Raw genomic sequence first — 18,469 nt, forward strand, 5'->3', positions numbered from 1 at the left:
ATGTCTCTGAATGATTCACTATGCCCTCTGTGGAAAAATGATACTTAACTCTTCAACCTCTTAATACAGGTTTTTTGAAAATCAGATTGTTTCTGAACACTTTGCATATGAAAATTGCCATTTACTAAGTTGACTTGCACAAAATATCTGAAAATAACAGGATATAACCTGCTTTCTTTTCTTTCCAGGAACCTTACACATAGTGTTTAGGACTTGTGAGAAAGAGATGTGTATTTCTTCACACTTAGTACATTGCATATTTCAGTGAGGTTTATGAAGGTGATTTGATTTTTCACACAGTTCATTACAACACTATGCTCATATTGACATAAGGGCTGAAGCCAGCAATATTGAACTCAAAGAGAGTTTTATTTCTCATCTGAAAACTATGGCCTTGTAGTTTTTGTGGGGGTTTTTTGTTTGGTTTTTATTTTTAAACAAAGGCTCAAGGACTATTGACTTAATAGGTCTCCAGTTCAGGATTATGATTAATAGCAGATGAGCACTTTCAGTCTTTTGTCTGCACTCAGCCAAGTTCTGTCATTTTAATCACAAGTCAGTTGTTTGAGCACTAGACAGGATACCACACTTATCAAAGTGTAAAATCAATTTTGGAAAGCTAGAATGACCCTGAGAACCTGCAATATATAAAAAAAAAATCACAAAGGCTTCATGCCAGAGGTGTCCAGCATATGAAGGGATAAAAACAAATGTGTGCTAGCATTGGCTCACTGCTGTGAGTTCATCGATCCTCATCACACAAAATCACTCCCCTTCAAAGTACAATTGTTCTGTAGCATAAAATTTGTCTAGGTGCTTTATATATATTGAAATTCCCATAATCATCTCTGGAAAAAAAAAAAAAAAAGACAAAGGCAATGTCAATCTGACTGCTGGATATGTGGAAACAGTCTGGAACAAAACCTTTATAACAGAGAACACACATCTTCATCCCAGAATAATAATCAGAAAATTGTTCTTACACTCCCTGGTTGTCATTATTTCCAAAACAGTCAGACTGCCAGAAAGACCCATTGACCATTATGATGAAAATTAACATTAGCCTTCTCCTACTAATAACAAACAAAGTGTGAATTGTGGAGACAGCATGTATTGTTGCAGTTTTTCCACAGCTATCATTCAAAGCCAGCCAGAAGTCTGAAGAACAATAGAGAAAAATAATAGTGCCTTGCATGTGCAGCTATAGGTCAAGGAATGGAACCACTTTTTTTTTCTTTACAGTTAGTTACCACGGTTCTGTTTACTGGCTTATTAGTTGCTCCCCTCTCATTGTCTGGTAGGTGCATGAAATGACAACAGTTTCAGACTCTCTCCCAGGAAAGAAAGGACCTTGTTAATTGAAAAATAATAACACAGACCCTCTGTGTGTCCCTGGCACTTAAACAGAAAAGGACTAAAATTCCAGTAACACCTGTTTACCTGGAGATAAGCCAACACAGTGACTGACAGAATTAATTTGCAATAGCCCATAAACTCCCATTTGTACCACTATGCTGACTGCCTGACGAGTGTCTGGAGAACACGAGTAACAAATTCTCTTCAAGTTTTTATACTGCCAGAACATGATGATCCAACATTTTTTTTTTTTCTTTTTTAATATATGATGGCTCTGGAATGCATTGAATAACCATTTTACAGTTTGTGACAATATACGTATGATGCTGATCTGTCTACATCATGACGGAAAAACACATTAGGATGTGGATACCTCAGACCCTGCCCTGGCTCCATGGAGACAGGTGTTACTGACACCGCCACCAAAGCTTCAGAGTACCGGACTGTACATTGCACTGCACAGCTTGGCTGCAGCACACTCAAATGTTTATTAGCTTTGGAGTTTTGTTCAAAGAAAAGGTTCTGGGGCCTCGCGCTCCACCCAGCTCTTATTCATATCAGATGCTAGCACATCCCTTCCCATTTCCTTCTTGTGCATGTGCTTGTCTTTCAAAAGTGAGCCTGTAAGTAGTCAGATAGGTTTTGTACTACCATCTACATTAAACACTGTAACCAAGTAATGAAAAAAATCTCACATAACCTAATTGCTTTCTGCATTTTTGTCTTCATGACTCCCTCCTGGAGGATGTCCCTTATTTGTGTGTATATATATATAAAATATATATATATTTTTAATATACGTATATAAGAGCTAAAATGGCTTTTCTGGGTGCTAATAAACCACTGCTGTCAATAATGCCTTTGTGAGTTAAGAATAAAAATATGAAGTTCCTCTAAAAACAAACAAACAAACAAACAAACAAAATATAGCCCAATAGCAGCAGGGTGAATTAACAGTCTTCTGGGCAATATTTTTTATTACTGTACTGAGGTCTAAGACACATACTGCTGTCTCCTGCTCCTACAAACCTGTGGTGAAGGTGAAGAAAAAGTCCCCAGATCCTGCAAAATTTAAGTGTGCATTCAGCTGGACTTAATGAATAGTCCCAAAAGAAATCACAGCAATATGGATAAAGGCCACTACTGCCATGAATAATGCATCACTCTCTTACACCATCGAACTTGTGGGCCAGGGAGAGATGCTATACCTCCAAGATCATTACAGCTAAGCTGGTCCTGGATACAGCAGGAAAAAGAATTGAACTATGAGCTGTGCAATAGCTTGTGATATCAAGAGAGATTGGAGCTGGAGTCCTGACATTGTCTTCTGCTCTACCTGCTGACTTTTGCACTTTCCAGCTACATCCCAATTATGATTTCTGTAGAGGTGTTTGCCAGAATGGCAAATTTTGCAAGCCCACACTTTCCTAAAAGAAAATGGAGTTCTGCTTGTGTAGCTTATTGTTGGGTCTGTCCCCATGTGCAAATTTTCAGAAATATATATGGAGTTAAAACCAGCAGTATACCACCCATACCCTTCCCATTTATTGAAGTTTCAAGATAGTTCTCAAGATATTATTTATAAAGCCTTTCTAGTTCCCTAACCACAGCAGTACAACATTTTAATTTATTTTTGTAAGTCAAAAGTACAAGAATAACTGTTGTGATAACACTGTAAATAGATACCGAAATGAGTGTCTCATTCATTGTTCATCATTCTGTTTTTTCCCCGCAAATTATCAAACGTGAAATTATGTTCCCAGAGTTTGTTTCCACTGAGGACTGGATTTACAGTTTTTACCTTATAGAATGCAAACATAAATAAAAATTGACTGCATAAGGCTAATAATTTATAACATCGTAACAGAGCCTTTGAGAAGTGTATTGTTGAGTAAAAAGTAAATATAGTAATAAAACATTCCTCTTACTATGCTAAATTGATAATATTTTTGCTAAAAAAAGTAAACACACATATTTGCTTACCCATATACATTTTAAAAATTCAAGTTTTGATAGAATTCCACATGGGGAAGGTCGATGAAAAGACCAGAATCTAAAAATACAGGCCATATATCAAATGGCCTCATTAGTTGTGGTTTATAATGTAACTTTTAAATACTGACAGTACACGCTTATTAAGCTTGCTTCAAAATTTACTGAAGCCAGCAAGAGTCCTTCTGCTGTTTTTCAAGCCCTGTCTTAGGAAAAAGAAGGGAGTATATTATCCAAGAAACACTGGCAGCAATCAGACCACTCAGCATTGCATACGGAAGCCAACCACAGTGACAACTTTAAGATAGCAGAGTCCCCTGCATGGCCACTGCCTTAGTTAATAATACCATAAAAACCCAAATTCTTTTGTATATCTGAATTCAAAGGAAAGCACATGATCCAGAAGATTACAAACAGCTAAGCGTTCCAGAATTTGCAATTTCATTGCTGCTTTTCCCTTTCTTCTCCTTGTTTCAACTTAAAAAAAAAATTAAAATAAAAGAGATGCATTTGTAAATACCTTTGAAACAGACTCTGGCAATTACTCTGCCTCGTGTTTCAGATAGAGAGCTTCTATTGAAAAAGTAAATCACTATAGTTAAATGAAAGAGGAAATAGAGCGCACATAAAAGAACTAAATACCTGCAGAAGTTTTTAACTGTTACCTGAGAGTAATATTTAATCAAAGTATAATTTTAGTAGCTGAATGTGGCATTTAAGTGAGGAGCAGTGCTAGTAATAGAAGTGCTTAAGTGCCTAAATCATACTGGTCTCCTTGAGATAAAAAGCTCTTCTACGAACACAATATATGAGCTATTATTCTAGTGCTTTAAGAAACTGGTTATGTTACAGAGTAGCTTAACAGAGGCTTTAATACTTTGAAATTATTAAGAAGGTAAAATATAAACTCAGAGCATTATTTGAGTTTGCTGGCATGCGATTGTCCATCAGCTTGAAGCATAACACAGAAACCAGTTACTTCACACCCTTTTGCATGAATTATGACAAAGCACAACCACAGCCATCACAAATCCCGTGTCTTTAGGCTATCTCATGGAGTGCAGGGATGTGCTGCTGTCTGACAGGGAGATGATGGCAAGGAATGTATATGGCTTCCTCTCTTCATTTCTCATTCCTAGAGCTTTGGTTGGTCATGTACATCCTGCTCAAAGTCAACAACTAATAATTTTTGTATGTTAAATATCGTCCAAGTGTTTCAAAGGAATGTATTAATTTTTGTGACCTCATCTACTATTTTTGGTAGCATTAATCTACACATTTTGAACACTACTTTGATCTGAAGATGTGATCCATATACCTCAATGTGGGAGACTCTTGGACATTTGCAAACATTGGAACAATGCTCAATAAACTATTTAAACTTAGACTTCAAATTATGGAATGGAGAACATACTTGGTTTTGTATCAAACAATGAAATAAAGCTTTTACCAAAAAGAAAATATCAACATTTCTGTAAGTCAGTGGAAAAAATAATTTATTGCAATTTCTTTTGCACATTAACATAAAACATTTATACATATATATTCTGTGCTGATAAGGTATACTAGATACAGACAATTTTTATACACAAAGTAATTGCACTATCTTATTTTACCAGTCACATAAGAATGGATATTATTCACATAAATGCACTGTATGTTGAAGTTATGGAAGGTCTAGGCATCTGAAACCTTTTCCATTTTTACTAACTGCATCAGCTGATAAAAGGTACTATGTCCCCTTACAAGCTTTACATCCCTTAATTATGCCATGATACCTAGAATATTATCAGGTTCTCCCAAGGAATAAAATAATTTCTGAAAATTAGAGAGACTAAACCTAAAGGCAACTATGACAACCATGTCCTGGCAGCATGTCTTTCAATTCTGGGGGCTCCTTCAGAAACAAACCAAAAGCACTACAGGTGTTCTAAAATTGTTCTGCAATCTATTATTAACATGACAACTTAATTTAGTTAATATAAATAAGAAATACATTGCAAGTGAACAGCATTTCATCAGAAGTACATTGGCACATGCTTGAAAAGGCAGTATCAGACAAACAACTGCCCCCTTTCAATATAGAAAATGTTTACACAGTGTCTACAAAGGGAAAATGCAGGATCATATCAAAAGAGGAATCTTTTTCTAACTGGGAATTTACAGTGCATCAAGCGTTAATCACAAAATGACTGGGAAGCATAGTAATAGCAGAACTAAATCTGATAAACAATGTTTATACAATAATTTTTATAATGCTGCTTTAGGTATTATTTTTAAAAATAGTTCTTCAGGTTAATTGTTCTGCCCAACAACTGAAATACCTGTCTTTCCAGAAATGTCACTGATTCATGTAACCACTATACTTCAGAGATGAAGATGAAAACGTAAAGCATCAGCTTGAAGTGGTTAGTTGTGGCGTGCACATTACAAAATTTTATTCAATAGTATGTGGTAGTAGGAAAGGCCACATGACTGACATGCAAAAAATGCATATCAAAAAAAGGAAAGCTTGAAATACATGCTCATAGCAGAGATATAACAATACCAAACATTAAGGAAAAAAAAAATAGCAAGCCAGCCTGGAGAAAAACAGTGAGTATGACTTCAGGACTAGGGCAAAAGACAATGGTACTGCACATAACAATGGGAGATATGATGTGAAATAACATCCATAAATCAACCTTACTGCCTGGCAGCCTATTTGGAGACAGTATTGCACCCTATCCAGTGTCCTCTTCCTTTTCCCTCAGCTCAGAGAGCATCTTGCTTTGTTTCCTTGAGTGCATGCAAGTAGAATTTGAGAAGTAAGGGATTTTCTTTGAAGCAACAACATGGTAGGTCAATGCAGTGACAAAATACATTTTACAATTTGCAACCAATATCAGTAAATAATACGAATAATAAAACACAGCATAGGTAACACATGTATTTCTTTCATGTGTTTAGTATGTAAGAATGTAACAATTCCTACATTCTCTGATGAACTACTATCTCTGACTGAAGAACTTTTAACTTGTTCCCATCAGTAATGTGGGGACAGGGCAGAAAACTATTCGAAAGCGGGGAATGATAGAAATTGCAGTCAGACATTGAAGGCTCTCTGAAAGCTTTACTTTTTACAAAAAATCTGTTTCTCAAGAGAGAAGCTGCAGCTGAACCTCTATTAAAATAATAATGATAGTAATAATTAATCTTATGACATGCAAACAAGCAGATGCAAAATGAGTAATCGGTCATAGTTGCTTTTGTTCTATGTATATTTCTGATGCAAGTCTAATTTTTGCTGCAATGGTACCATGGAAGATGTATTTTAAGTGGAAAAGGAGCAGCATTCCAAACCAATGCTGATTCTTGTAAATCAGGTCTTTTTCAGAAGTAGCTGCTGCTCATGGTTGCTGATATTAGAGATGCCAAGTTTGAGGTATGCTGAGCTGCTCCAGCCCTATCACTTTCTACTGGCCTAGCAGAGAGACAGCATATTTTAAGCCGTGGTTTCACATGTCTATGCCAGCTGTAAGTATTTTGTCCTCTTTCCTCACCATATATTAATTACTGGCCTTCAGGGTAAAATATTATCCTGACAGATTTGCAAATGCTGAACTAATCACTCTCTAAGGGGATATAAATTAAAAGGAAAATGCATCGCTGATGTGAAACCACCCTAGATTTAAAGAGATTGGAAGTGGAAAACTTCACAGTAAAAGAATAATCAGCAAAAATATCTTCAGGATGATTTAAGAAATATTTTCATGTTTACTTCTATACACCACTTCTTGCAATATTCTGGAGTGGCCTTTCAGGAAATTTACCATATAGTTTCTGAATATATGTTAACATGCCATATTTATTGTCATGAATAGTCCTCCTGAAATCAACGGCACTGCACACGATAATACGTACATTAGCACGTATGTGTTTGAAAGGTCAGAGAGAATAAGTTTCTGAAAAGAAAACCAAGACTACACCCTTGTCTAAAGCAAAGCGATTACTCTAAGGTAACCAAACATAAAAAATTGGTTATCTGATTTCTGCTTTTGGACTACAACTATTATGTACAGCCTATAAAGTGCCAGAAATAACAGGAAGATTATCTTCACAAGACAAAGAGAAACTGCAAACAATTCAGAAAATCTTAAAGGCGTAAAACTCAGTGCATCTTTTGTGTATAGACAGATGAAATTGTGCAAGGAATGAAAAAGCATTAAAAGATTAGAGGATTATATTTTTTCACTTTCACTTCAAAAATCACCTCTGACAAAATTATTATCCAGTCACCACATGAATGTATCATTTTAGTCCCCTGTTCTCCCAAACTCACTACAATTTAGAAGAGGTACCTGTGGTGGGGTAATTCTTTCTATCTGTAAGAATTACCTGTATATCTGAATTTCAGAATTATCAAAAACTAACAAAAATTGCAGAGACTTTTTGAGTGTGCTTAAAGTGTGAGTCTTAAGTGCTCACAAAAATCAGGCTGACAGTATTTTTCTGTCAAGTTTATTTCTGCCCTCGTGTACCCCTCTACAAAGCTCGATTACTAGATAATAGTATCAGCAACTACCTTTCAGGACTGCTGTGATGATTAACAAAACCAACTGTTGTACAAGATCTTTAAAAGGAAATTGCAACATTTAAAATTCTAAACTATCTGAATCTTATATTCATATTAAACATGCGTGAGGCTGCAACAAGGAAAATACCCACCTGACTCAGTACCCCTCTGAAATTTTACGTTTAAAATTACAATATACTCTGCTATAAATGATAGGACATAATTTATAATGCAGAAAAAAGTGAAAGGTGTTTAATTAAAATATATTTTAAATACAACTGCAGATTTGAAAGAATAGTAGCCATGTGAAATTATAGTTACTTTTGATACAGAACAAAAAGTATTATCAAAAGTGGCCAGAATATTATTGTAAGTAATATATACTAAAATACAGGCTTCAGGAGAGCTAAAGTACAGGGTCTCACCTGAAGTTTAATACTGGGGGTTAATACTGGGAGTTACCATTAAAAAGTCAGTATTCGTATACTTGGGTACCGGTGGTAATAAATCCAGATTAGATCTCCTAAATTTCCCAAAAATTTTAACAGCTGAAATTTCATTTTCAGAAGCACATGAGTATTTAGACGCGTAATTAACTTCCTGTGACTTACAAGAGTTATTTCAGCCAAAGTAACTGATGACTTTCATTATTTTAGCCAAGTGTATTTTTAAGATTAAATACATTATCTTAATGTACTCTTTCTTTTTCTAATACTTCAGTTCAAAATTCAAGCTACTTTCACCCTTTGTTTGTTCTCCCTGTTGGCAATGGGTGGAGCGCATGCACCTGCTCAGCTATGGCAGATCAGCTGGCATACTGTAACCTGATTAAGTGTCTGTAGCACACTTGTGAGTCTAGATGTCATTGGCTTTTAATGAGATTTTGGTTAATACATGCCCAGACTTCTGAAATTGAGGCATAAGCTTAAAGAGCACTCAGTGCTTGAAGAGCTTTACCCTACATCATTTTGAGAAAAGGATTTAGGCTCATATGTCACTTTGAAGAAACAGTATTCACCCTGCATATTTCTAAAGCAAGGCTTCTATCATGCACCAGTTTCTGAACAAGCAGATCCACCTGGGATTAACAGACCACCATACACACTAGATGTGAACCTGCCTGCAAGTGGTTGCTGGACTGTTGCCTAAATATTTGAAGACACATTTATTCACTCACTGTAAGGAAGCAAATGGTGAATTTTGAGGTGCTGATAATCAGACATGTCAGCTAAACATAAATGGACACTATATTGCAAAATCTAGTACTGTGGAGAAATCCGCAAGAAAGAGATATAAATATTTAAACATTTGGCATTCCCTCAAGGACTTTTTAAAATACAAAAGTATTCTTTCAGGGACTGCACAAACGGTAAAGATAAATAATAAAGGACTTTAATGTGCTGTCAAGACAGTAAATGCATTAATGAAATAGTGTTGTACAAAACTCTTCATTTTTTCTAGGGAACATTTAGTTTTGCGAATGCAAATGATCTCAGTGGTTTAGATTAAATTTGTCATGTTTATGCCTTGTTTAAAAAAAAAAATTACACTCTGGTTAGTCATACCTCTGTCTCTGTACTCTTTCTGGATAAAAACCAAACCTGCATTGGTTCTTTTTTACCCTTCATAGAAACTGGACCCCTGTACTCCAGGTGAAACTGAGGATCTGAATTTTCTGGAGTCATAAGACACCTGAAATTGAAAGAGAAAAACATGTAAATGTATGTACTATGCATGCACACCACACACTGTATGAAAATATTAAACATGCTATAGATATGTGAGCAAATTAGCATAAGAGTCAAAGCTAGAGAAGTATTATATTTGCATATATTTGCAGGAGTCCTGTCATTTCAACTCCAAAGACACTTTGATGTTATGTTGACAAAGTGATTTCTTTTAAGATGTTAACACCAATAAAAATACTGCATCACTCACCTGTAAGTATATTCAGAGACATTGATCTTCCCCTTTTCTCCAGTAGTTTCTGTTCTGCTTGTTAGATTGACAGTATTTCCAAAGAGACAGTAACGTGGCATCCTTTGGCCTATAACACCTGTGACTACCTCACCAGTATGGATTCCTATTGTTATCTTTAGAGAGAAAAAAATAAGTCTGAATATTCAAAGTCAACATAACCAATCTGATGCTTATGACTAAATACAGGTATTATGCCATTTCTATATACCAGGGTTTATTTTTTCAATGCACCACTCCTGCTTCTTCAAAGCCTTGCATTTTGCATTTTGTGTTTTGTGCTACTTTTTTTTAATTGTAGTGCAGTGTCATGGCTCTGCCTTCCACATGAAAGAACAAACTCTGTATTTTTCCAACATGCACCATGCCATGCTGCTATTATGTACTGTGAAATTAACAAAAAGTGGAAAGAGAGGCATATTCTGGAGGTCTGTGTTTAATGAGTGCTCAGAAGATGCAGAAATGGATGGTGTAGGTCAATAAAAAAAGATGTATCTCAGAGGAAACATCATGGTGATTCTGTGGTATCTTGCATTTAAAAGCTCAAGAGCTAGGACAGGGGTCTGAAGAAGCTCATTCTTACAGCACATTACAATTATTCTAAAGTCCCAAATCAAACCTTCTCACTTCTTTTCCCAGTGACAAAGCGAAGTACACAGATCTAAACTAGGTGTTAGACCAGTAACATTCATATAAATAGAAATATGCATCACACTAATTACTTATTTTGCTCTCACAGCCTCCTGATGAGGACAGGTCAATGTAGCCTCCCCAGTTCTGTATTAATGCCACAACATTTTCATAAAATCCCACAATGAGTGAACTTCCCCTATTCTACATTGTTGCCAGCAATCACTGCCATCACTGCCTATGGAACTGTACTTTTCTTTTTAATGCAATATTTTCTCATGTTGACGTGACAATCTGAAGCATGACCAAAAATATCAGTGAGGGAATATTGTTCTGTTCATTGAGATGAAGAAGACTCAATGAATTGTACTTGATGTGTGCTGGGAATTTGTTGATTGAAACATTCAGAAAACAGACAAATGATGTGATCTAATTTAGTCATTTAAAAGGTTAGGCACAATAACTAGATTTTAAGGTCTGGGAACCGCACATGTCACATCTACATGTGAGTCTTCATATTATTTGCAGATATCAGTCTCAAAATCTAACAATAACAAAGCTTGCATGGACTGGGACTTGAGCATTACCATATTCCAAAGCATTACCGTTGTCTCAAAGAAAAGGCTCTTCATTCAAGCCCACACATTTACTAACCTGCACAGGCTCACCATCTACTTGAACTTGACCTGCTATTTCCATCATATCCAATGCCAGGTGGCAGATCGATCGTGCATGATGAATGCAAGGCTCTGGAAGACCACTCACTGTCATATACTTGTCCCCAACTGTTTCCACCTATGAAGATATAAATTTTTAAACTACTTTATTATCACAGGCTTCAGAGTACTAGAATGGACATAGTGCTTCCTTCAAGACTGCTTGTCCTTTCAAATATATTCCCATCACTTTCATTCAGATCACCCTAATTCCCATCACCTCTGCTTGTTATTGAAGAATTTATTGTATGCTCACAGTGTAGCAAATGAAATTACACTGTGACTGTGTGAACTTGAGACTCTCTTCTGAGGTCTTCTGAATTTCTGTAGAAACTGAGCACTACGTTGGTTCTGACTCATACCTTTGATTCACTTGGTACAGAACATAAAATTAATTTCAAATAAAAGCTAGGACTGAATCTTGCACATATAAACACACTAGCATACACATGTACATACATATGGGATATCTCTCTCCACCTGCTACCAGTCACATCTGCAACTACACCTCATTCCTAATGAAGGAATGAAATCCACATTGAATAACATGTCACAATTTACAATTGTGAGACCCAGATATGTGACTGAAAAACTTAAAGCACAGTGTTAGCAGAACCACAAACTGCTTGTGTAAGTGTTTACATCTGCTAAGCATGGAAGCAGTTTATATACCCATCTAATGAGTGACTGTGCAGAAATCCTGCTGAGAACTAAGCCCTTTATGTTCCTTCACCCATTTAGAGATACACAGCATACTCTTCTTTAGCTATGTAATATCAGGTAACACAGTTCAAAGACTGAGAACATATATTTTTTTTAAAAAAAGCCTAAAATCCAAAGGACGGAAGAGTGACAAGGTAGAAAATTATTGAAAAGACACAGATTAAATATTTTGAAAATCTTCTGCTTACCTTATAAACAAATGGATTCCTTCGTGAATCAGTCAGAATATCAAATCTTGTGTAAAGATCATTTAAGAGATTAACAATCTTCATGGCTCCCTCTCCAGAGGCATGTTTACTACAGAAGGCATTGAATCCAACAATGCCACTGAAAAGAATGGTCACATTGTCATACCGCTTAGCCGGAACAGGACGCTTGTGTCTCAGCTCATTTGCCACTGAGGGTGGTAGAACAGAGTACAGTAATCTAAACGTGTAAGAAAAGAAAGGCACAAGAAAAACAGAAAGAATGTGGAGAAAGGTCTTTACATCAGCCCTCTTTAAATACAACTTAGTATCTCCTATAAGGTTTGTAACATACTCGCATCATCAAAGAGCAATATAAAAGATGTTTACTGAAGAATATGTCACTTGGGAAACAGGAACTGATCTACCTCAGCATACTTAAAGCCATGACATTTCAAGCCCTCTAATACATCTAAATTACTAACAAAATGAGGCATATATTACTAATTCTTCTGACGTGATCTGTTAATAGTGTCTTGGATAATTTTTGCTTATTGCTTAAGCATTTCTGCCATATCCTCAGCTCATATAATCTGATTTTGCTCACAAAACCATAAACATTGCAAAAAAGGCCATGAAGAGATCAGTTTCCCACCTTTGATCAATTCATGCATTGCTAAATGCCTCCTCTTCTGTTGAGAATGCTGCTTTTAGGGTGTATTGCATTTTTTTTTTAATTAATAGTCTATGCGACATAGTAACACTTGTTCATATAACAAATTATGCAAATAAAATCCAAATACACACACACAGCTTCACCCTACTCTCATGTACTTTCTAACTGCTGCCTTAAGGTGTATTTCCCTCCTTACACAGCTAAGTGGGCAAGCTGAAAATCTCTAGCTGTTTCACAAATCTTGAGCATCATTTTGTACACAGCCTCCTGCACAAACCCTCATTAGTTGCATTTTTGGCAAGTTCACTACTGCATGAGTTATAATTAGTGAATAATTCTGGCACATGATATAGTAACTGACACTGTCTGTGCCAGCAGCTGCCAAGAACTATAGAATTCCCGAAGATAAAATTACTTTATAAAGCAAGTCAACAGGAATTAATAGAAAAAATATTTTTTGTTTCTTTTCTCTCTGACTCTTCCATCCATCCCTTTCAAGACTTTTTACAATACTTTCCATTACTCTACTACAGAAAAAAAAAATCTGTAAATAGAAATCATAGTACAACAAAACAACTAAACAAGCATAGTCCACCATAAATTCTTCTATTACAGAGATGGGTACTATGTTTTATGAATGAGAGTCAACCATCAGCCCCATGCTGTTTGTCACTCAAACTTCAGTTTAATTTACCTGCCAGTAGTCCTTGAGCAGCGCTGCCATACACTAATGCTATGAATTTGATTTTACAGTCACCTGTAGAAATGGATCTGGGGCCCAATGTATATGCTTTATTATTATGTACTTACATGTAGATAGTAGTATTATCTAGATAGTCCCAAATCCACTTCTACAGGTAACTATAAAATCAAATTCATAGCATTAGCCTATTTGCAAAAGTTCATCTTTACACAGACTATTTTCAAGGCTTATAAGATATATTTTTCTGTTCTATTAACCTGTGAGCACGGTGCTCCAGAAAGATAAAGTGGTCTGTCTACAGCTGGTTTACAGAACTCTTGGCAAATAGTAGCATTTGGGCATTCATCAAATTCATCTTGGCTACAGGGACTGCATGTAAGAAAGTTTGCAAAACTACTGTTTCAGGTAATTCACAAAGCAAAAAAGGATTGTCAGTTCACTTCTTGTAACTTTCCTTATCCGGGAAGGAGCCATCAAAACACCTGTGCATGTAGCAGTCTGGATTGCAGATGACATTTGACAATCTAAATAAAGAAATACCCTATGAGGCATTAAAGTAAAATGTTCTTTCTTGACTCTAAAATTATCAGCTCTGAATATCTCTTATATTCCTTCCAAGTCTCTGTTATTTTTTGAAGAAGATAGCTATAAATAGTATATTGCTGTGACTGTTTCAGCTCAAAATCAGGATTTGGTTCTTACGTGTCTGTCTTTTTCTTTTCATCTTCCAGTGCGCGCAGTGTGTGCTGCAGTCTGTCAGTGAGGATCTCAAGCTCTTGAGTCAGTTTATATTCCTCTCTGAACTGCTCTCCCAAAAGAACCAGATCACGGGTAGCATCATGCAATGGAATATCACTCAGATATAAACCTCTTCTGGTCAAATCATCCAAGTTCATCACGCTGCAATGTGGACAAATACATAATAATACAGGTACAATTAAATTTGCCAAAGGAGCATTTAAAACTCAAATGAATAGCAGAGGCTGCTGAATAACGGAAGAAACAATATGCTTCCGAACTTGTGGTGAGCAGTACGACATATCCCTTCTATGAAATACCTTATTTGTGTTTATTCATGTTAACACATGGCTCTTAATTTTTGCATTTCAATAGAGAATTCTCATTGATGAGTTCCATTAACATATCAAATGCACATTCTTCAGTAAGTACACAAATAAAAGTGACATTACATTAAGGTAGGCTCTTCCCTTTCTGTCTTAATCCACTTTCAGTCTTCATCCCTTTTATGCATCAGATTAACATACCATAACTGGTTAATTTGATGTGTTAGCTCAACATGCTCTCAGCTAAAGAAGCCCTCCATTCCGTCCCCCATTCCAACCACTTCTTTATAATCATCACTGCTCTATTATATTAAAACTACTGCAAAAATATATGAATCCACATAGGAAACCAAATCATTGTGACATTTCTTAGCACTCTCAAGTATAAGAGATAAAGCACAAAACTCGCCAAAAATCATGGAAATATAGGAATTCCCATTTGTACAAACTGGGCCAGGGCATCCAAATGGTTGTATTGACTTATTTAACAATAAGTCAAGTTCTGGTGTTTAAATGCTCCTCCCTCTTTTAGTGTAAACACATCAAAATAAAATAAATCAATATTTGAACCAATTAATCTCTGTAGTACTGCTCTCATAAGTGTTCTTAAAATCAGTAATTGTCAAACGAAAATCAATATTACAGAACTCTTAAGGTTTGAAGTACCTTGGCGAACAAAGAAAGAGAATGCTGTCTGCTTCAGGCAAGTAGATCATTTGCCCTTTCAGGCGTAAGCAGCTGATTTCTGTGCCAGTCAGTTCATCTTCACACTCCAGCTTTTCCACATCCAACAGTCCCTCCTGGTGATGAAAAATCACAATTATATAAGGGCAATGGTACGTGTGTTACGCACAAGGCCATGTACGTAAGTGCCTTCACTATGAAGGCAGTCAGAATGTTTGGAATAGAGTTAGAGCCTACATTAAAACCCAATTGATTTCTAATTTGAACACCATACACTACTCATATTATAATACTGTGATTTGCTACCTCAAAGATATAATATATGGTATCTTTCTTTAAGTTCACAACTTCTTGTTTTCTTCTGCATCACTTCTTAACGATAGTTGGACAAAAGTATTGCCTATTGTATGAAGTTCTTATCTGTGCCTGGGAGCCTCTCTAAGAAATCTTGTTGGTTTCTCTCAGGTACAGTTTTCTACAAATAAACAAGCTCTTTGACATAGTAGGTGCTACTCTACATTCTGCACTCATTCATACCACACACCTCCTCTCCTGCCCTCTCTAGAAACAGGACATAGAACTGCATAGGAATGTATAGGTCCAAGCAAGAACACATTTCATATTTGCCTCCCATACTGTTATGAAGCAAAAGTAAATGTAATTGCCTGTCTACATTGGTACAATGCCATATAATGGGTTGGCCCCTTGCAAACAAAGCATTAGACATGTAGTATATGTACTTCACCATCCCTATAAAGCATTCTACTTAACAGCTACACATGCATTCACACCTGTGACTTTTTCCTGGCTCAAGACTCGAAAGGGACTGAGCATACTACTGTGCAAAGAATTTTTTCTGAAGACTTCTGAGCTTTCAACACTTCTTCTTATCTTGACAAAGCATACTTAAAGACAAGCCAGGCAAATATTGTCTAGTTACCTTGGTCCTCAGTACAAAGACTGTATTGATATGTGAGAGGATCCCATGGAAACTAATATCAATATGAGGCCGAACCAAGGAGAAAACTGACAACAGACTGCAATTTCCTGGCTGCAGCTAGAATTTAAAAAAAAAAAAAAAAAAAAAAAAAGTTTATGTTTTATAATAAAATATATACATGGAGCAATTATATTCAGTTTGATTAGATAACAACACTGAATGGAAGAGAATATATACTTTATGCATTTCTCCATTAAAACACAAGGTTTTTAAATTAGGGAATTTACCTCAGAAGTATTTTTACTTCAAAGTGCAATTCTAGTCTGCAAGACGACTTTGGAAAATTGTGTTAGACTATCACATTCATTATCTGCCAAACCATTCCCACTATACAGTAAAAAAAGCTTTCCAGTGTCTTCCTCCTAAGTGACCTCCTTCAAACACCCTTTTCAATAAGCTCTGTTCTCCAAAGCATCAACTCTGGTTATAAGGATTCTGATACCCATCCTCAGTAGGCTGAATAGTTATAGCTGTTCAGTAAATGCCCTCAGGAAAAATCTGGCAGAGCTACTTACAAAGCTCTCCTTTCAAAATTTTCTGCCAAATTCAGAGAGAAATCACCAAAAACAAATTGCAGAAAAAAGCAAATAACATAAAATTGCATTTTAAAAGTATGTCAACAATTCAGAAACAACATGGTATGTGCAACATTAGCCTACATAACTGTAAAAATCATCTGATGTTTTCATCATCTTACCTTTTGTTTCTCTCATATTAACGCTTTGATTTGTTGCTTATTTTTAGAAACAGTCAGCTCTTTCAGGGAAGAACTGAGGTATCCTATTCATATACAGATACATAACATTAAATGGACCTCTGAGTAGAGTACTCTTTTACTGTAAATAACCAGAGGAAATTGCAGCACCTGCATTCAGTTCAGAACACATGTACACACATGTATCAAAAACACAGTTTGGCTCATCTTAGCTAATACTGATGCTTTTGATGCACAAGCCAAGAAAGTATACTACAACTTCTGTTATTCTGCTCTTCAGTTATTGCGCATCTGACAGCTTAAGTATTTGAAGACATTATTGTCAAGTAATACATATATAGACTCTGTAGCTGCTGCTACACTATACAACAGTATGGGCAAGACCATTTCCTGAATCTCAGGCCAACTGTCTCACATCCACTTTCATAGCAGATGTATCTTGGAGTGAGCTACAAGAAAGAATTGGGTATCAAGCTAACATCTGAATTGTGGAAGTGATCAGGTTTTCTCTGCTCAAGCTTAGTCTCTTACTGCACACGGACATGACCATAGGGAACTGAGCTGTTGTAGAATCAGGGCTATTTTCACAGTCCTTTTTCAAACAAGAGGAGCACAGTGTCATTAAATATTGCACATTTATGCAGAGACAGAGAATCCTAAATCTACTTTATTAATCTTTAAAATAAACCTGTGAAAGATCTAGCATTTGGAATCTCTATGACTATTCATGCATGAGAATCATCTAACCTGTGGAAGGACTCTGTATATAGCATTGCCACACTGTGTGACCACCAGATCTCTGTCAAATATTATGTGGAAAGGAAAGGCCTTGCAGAAAGTATAGGGACTGATGCGAGACTCTTGGGTACCATTTTCTTCAAATCTGTCAAGGTCTTCATAGTAGTCCTCTTCTTTAGACTCTTTCTCTTCAATTAAAAACTGTATGTGGTCACATTCCTCATTTCTCTGTTGAATAACCTAGAAAAAACAAAGGGAAAAAATGAAAACCTGAAAACTCATTGATAACTGGAATGCTAGTATGAGGACAGAAATACATTTAGAGCAGCGAGATAGATTCAAGAATGATATTTGTATCTTGAAAAATACTATATTCTAACAAGTATTTCTGATTTTAGAGTCTTTAGAATTCCAGGTGAATAATTATGCCTTTGCTTAGCCACAGTTGCTCTTCGCATGCCCAGCATATTGAAGATCACTCAAATACAATTTATAAAGCCTGATTCAAATGCACATCCTGAAATCAGGGGGCAAGGCTCAGGTTATGCCTGCTTTTACCTGTACCTGCCAGAAAACAGGACCCTCCCCTCCCCTTGAATGAACATGTGTCAAGTCTTGAATTACACAGACAACTTGAATCCTTATTTTGATGGAAGCTGTTTGCAAGGTCTATAACACAACAGCAGACAGTGCTGATCAGCGGATGGGCATGTCACAGAAGGGTGGATGGCGCAGATGTTTGAATATGCAGTCCT

The 18,469-nt window shown here is 36.2% G+C and overlaps 1 protein-coding gene across 1 annotated transcript; it reads right to left on the minus strand.

Annotated features, from left to right (window-relative positions):
* Positions 1–5,503: 5,503 nt before the first annotated feature.
* Positions 5,504–17,954, minus strand: GUCY1B3 (guanylate cyclase 1, soluble, beta 3; the record flags this gene model as incomplete). The annotated part of the gene is made up of 9 exons (XM_010082282.1): positions 5,504–6,126; positions 9,469–9,595; positions 9,842–9,996; positions 11,165–11,305; positions 12,138–12,375; positions 14,216–14,413; positions 15,244–15,377; positions 16,202–16,318; positions 17,724–17,954. Coding segments are annotated over 9 exons (1,365 nt in total), but the record flags the coding sequence as incomplete, so codon positions are not given.
* Between the last annotated feature and the right edge of the window lie 515 nt (positions 17,955–18,469).

The sequence above is a fragment of the Pterocles gutturalis genome, unplaced genomic scaffold (genome assembly GCF_000699245.1).
Source record: "Pterocles gutturalis isolate BGI_N339 unplaced genomic scaffold, ASM69924v1 scaffold22939, whole genome shotgun sequence".
In the NCBI taxonomy this organism is placed as follows: Eukaryota; Metazoa; Chordata; class Aves; order Pterocliformes; family Pteroclidae; genus Pterocles; species Pterocles gutturalis.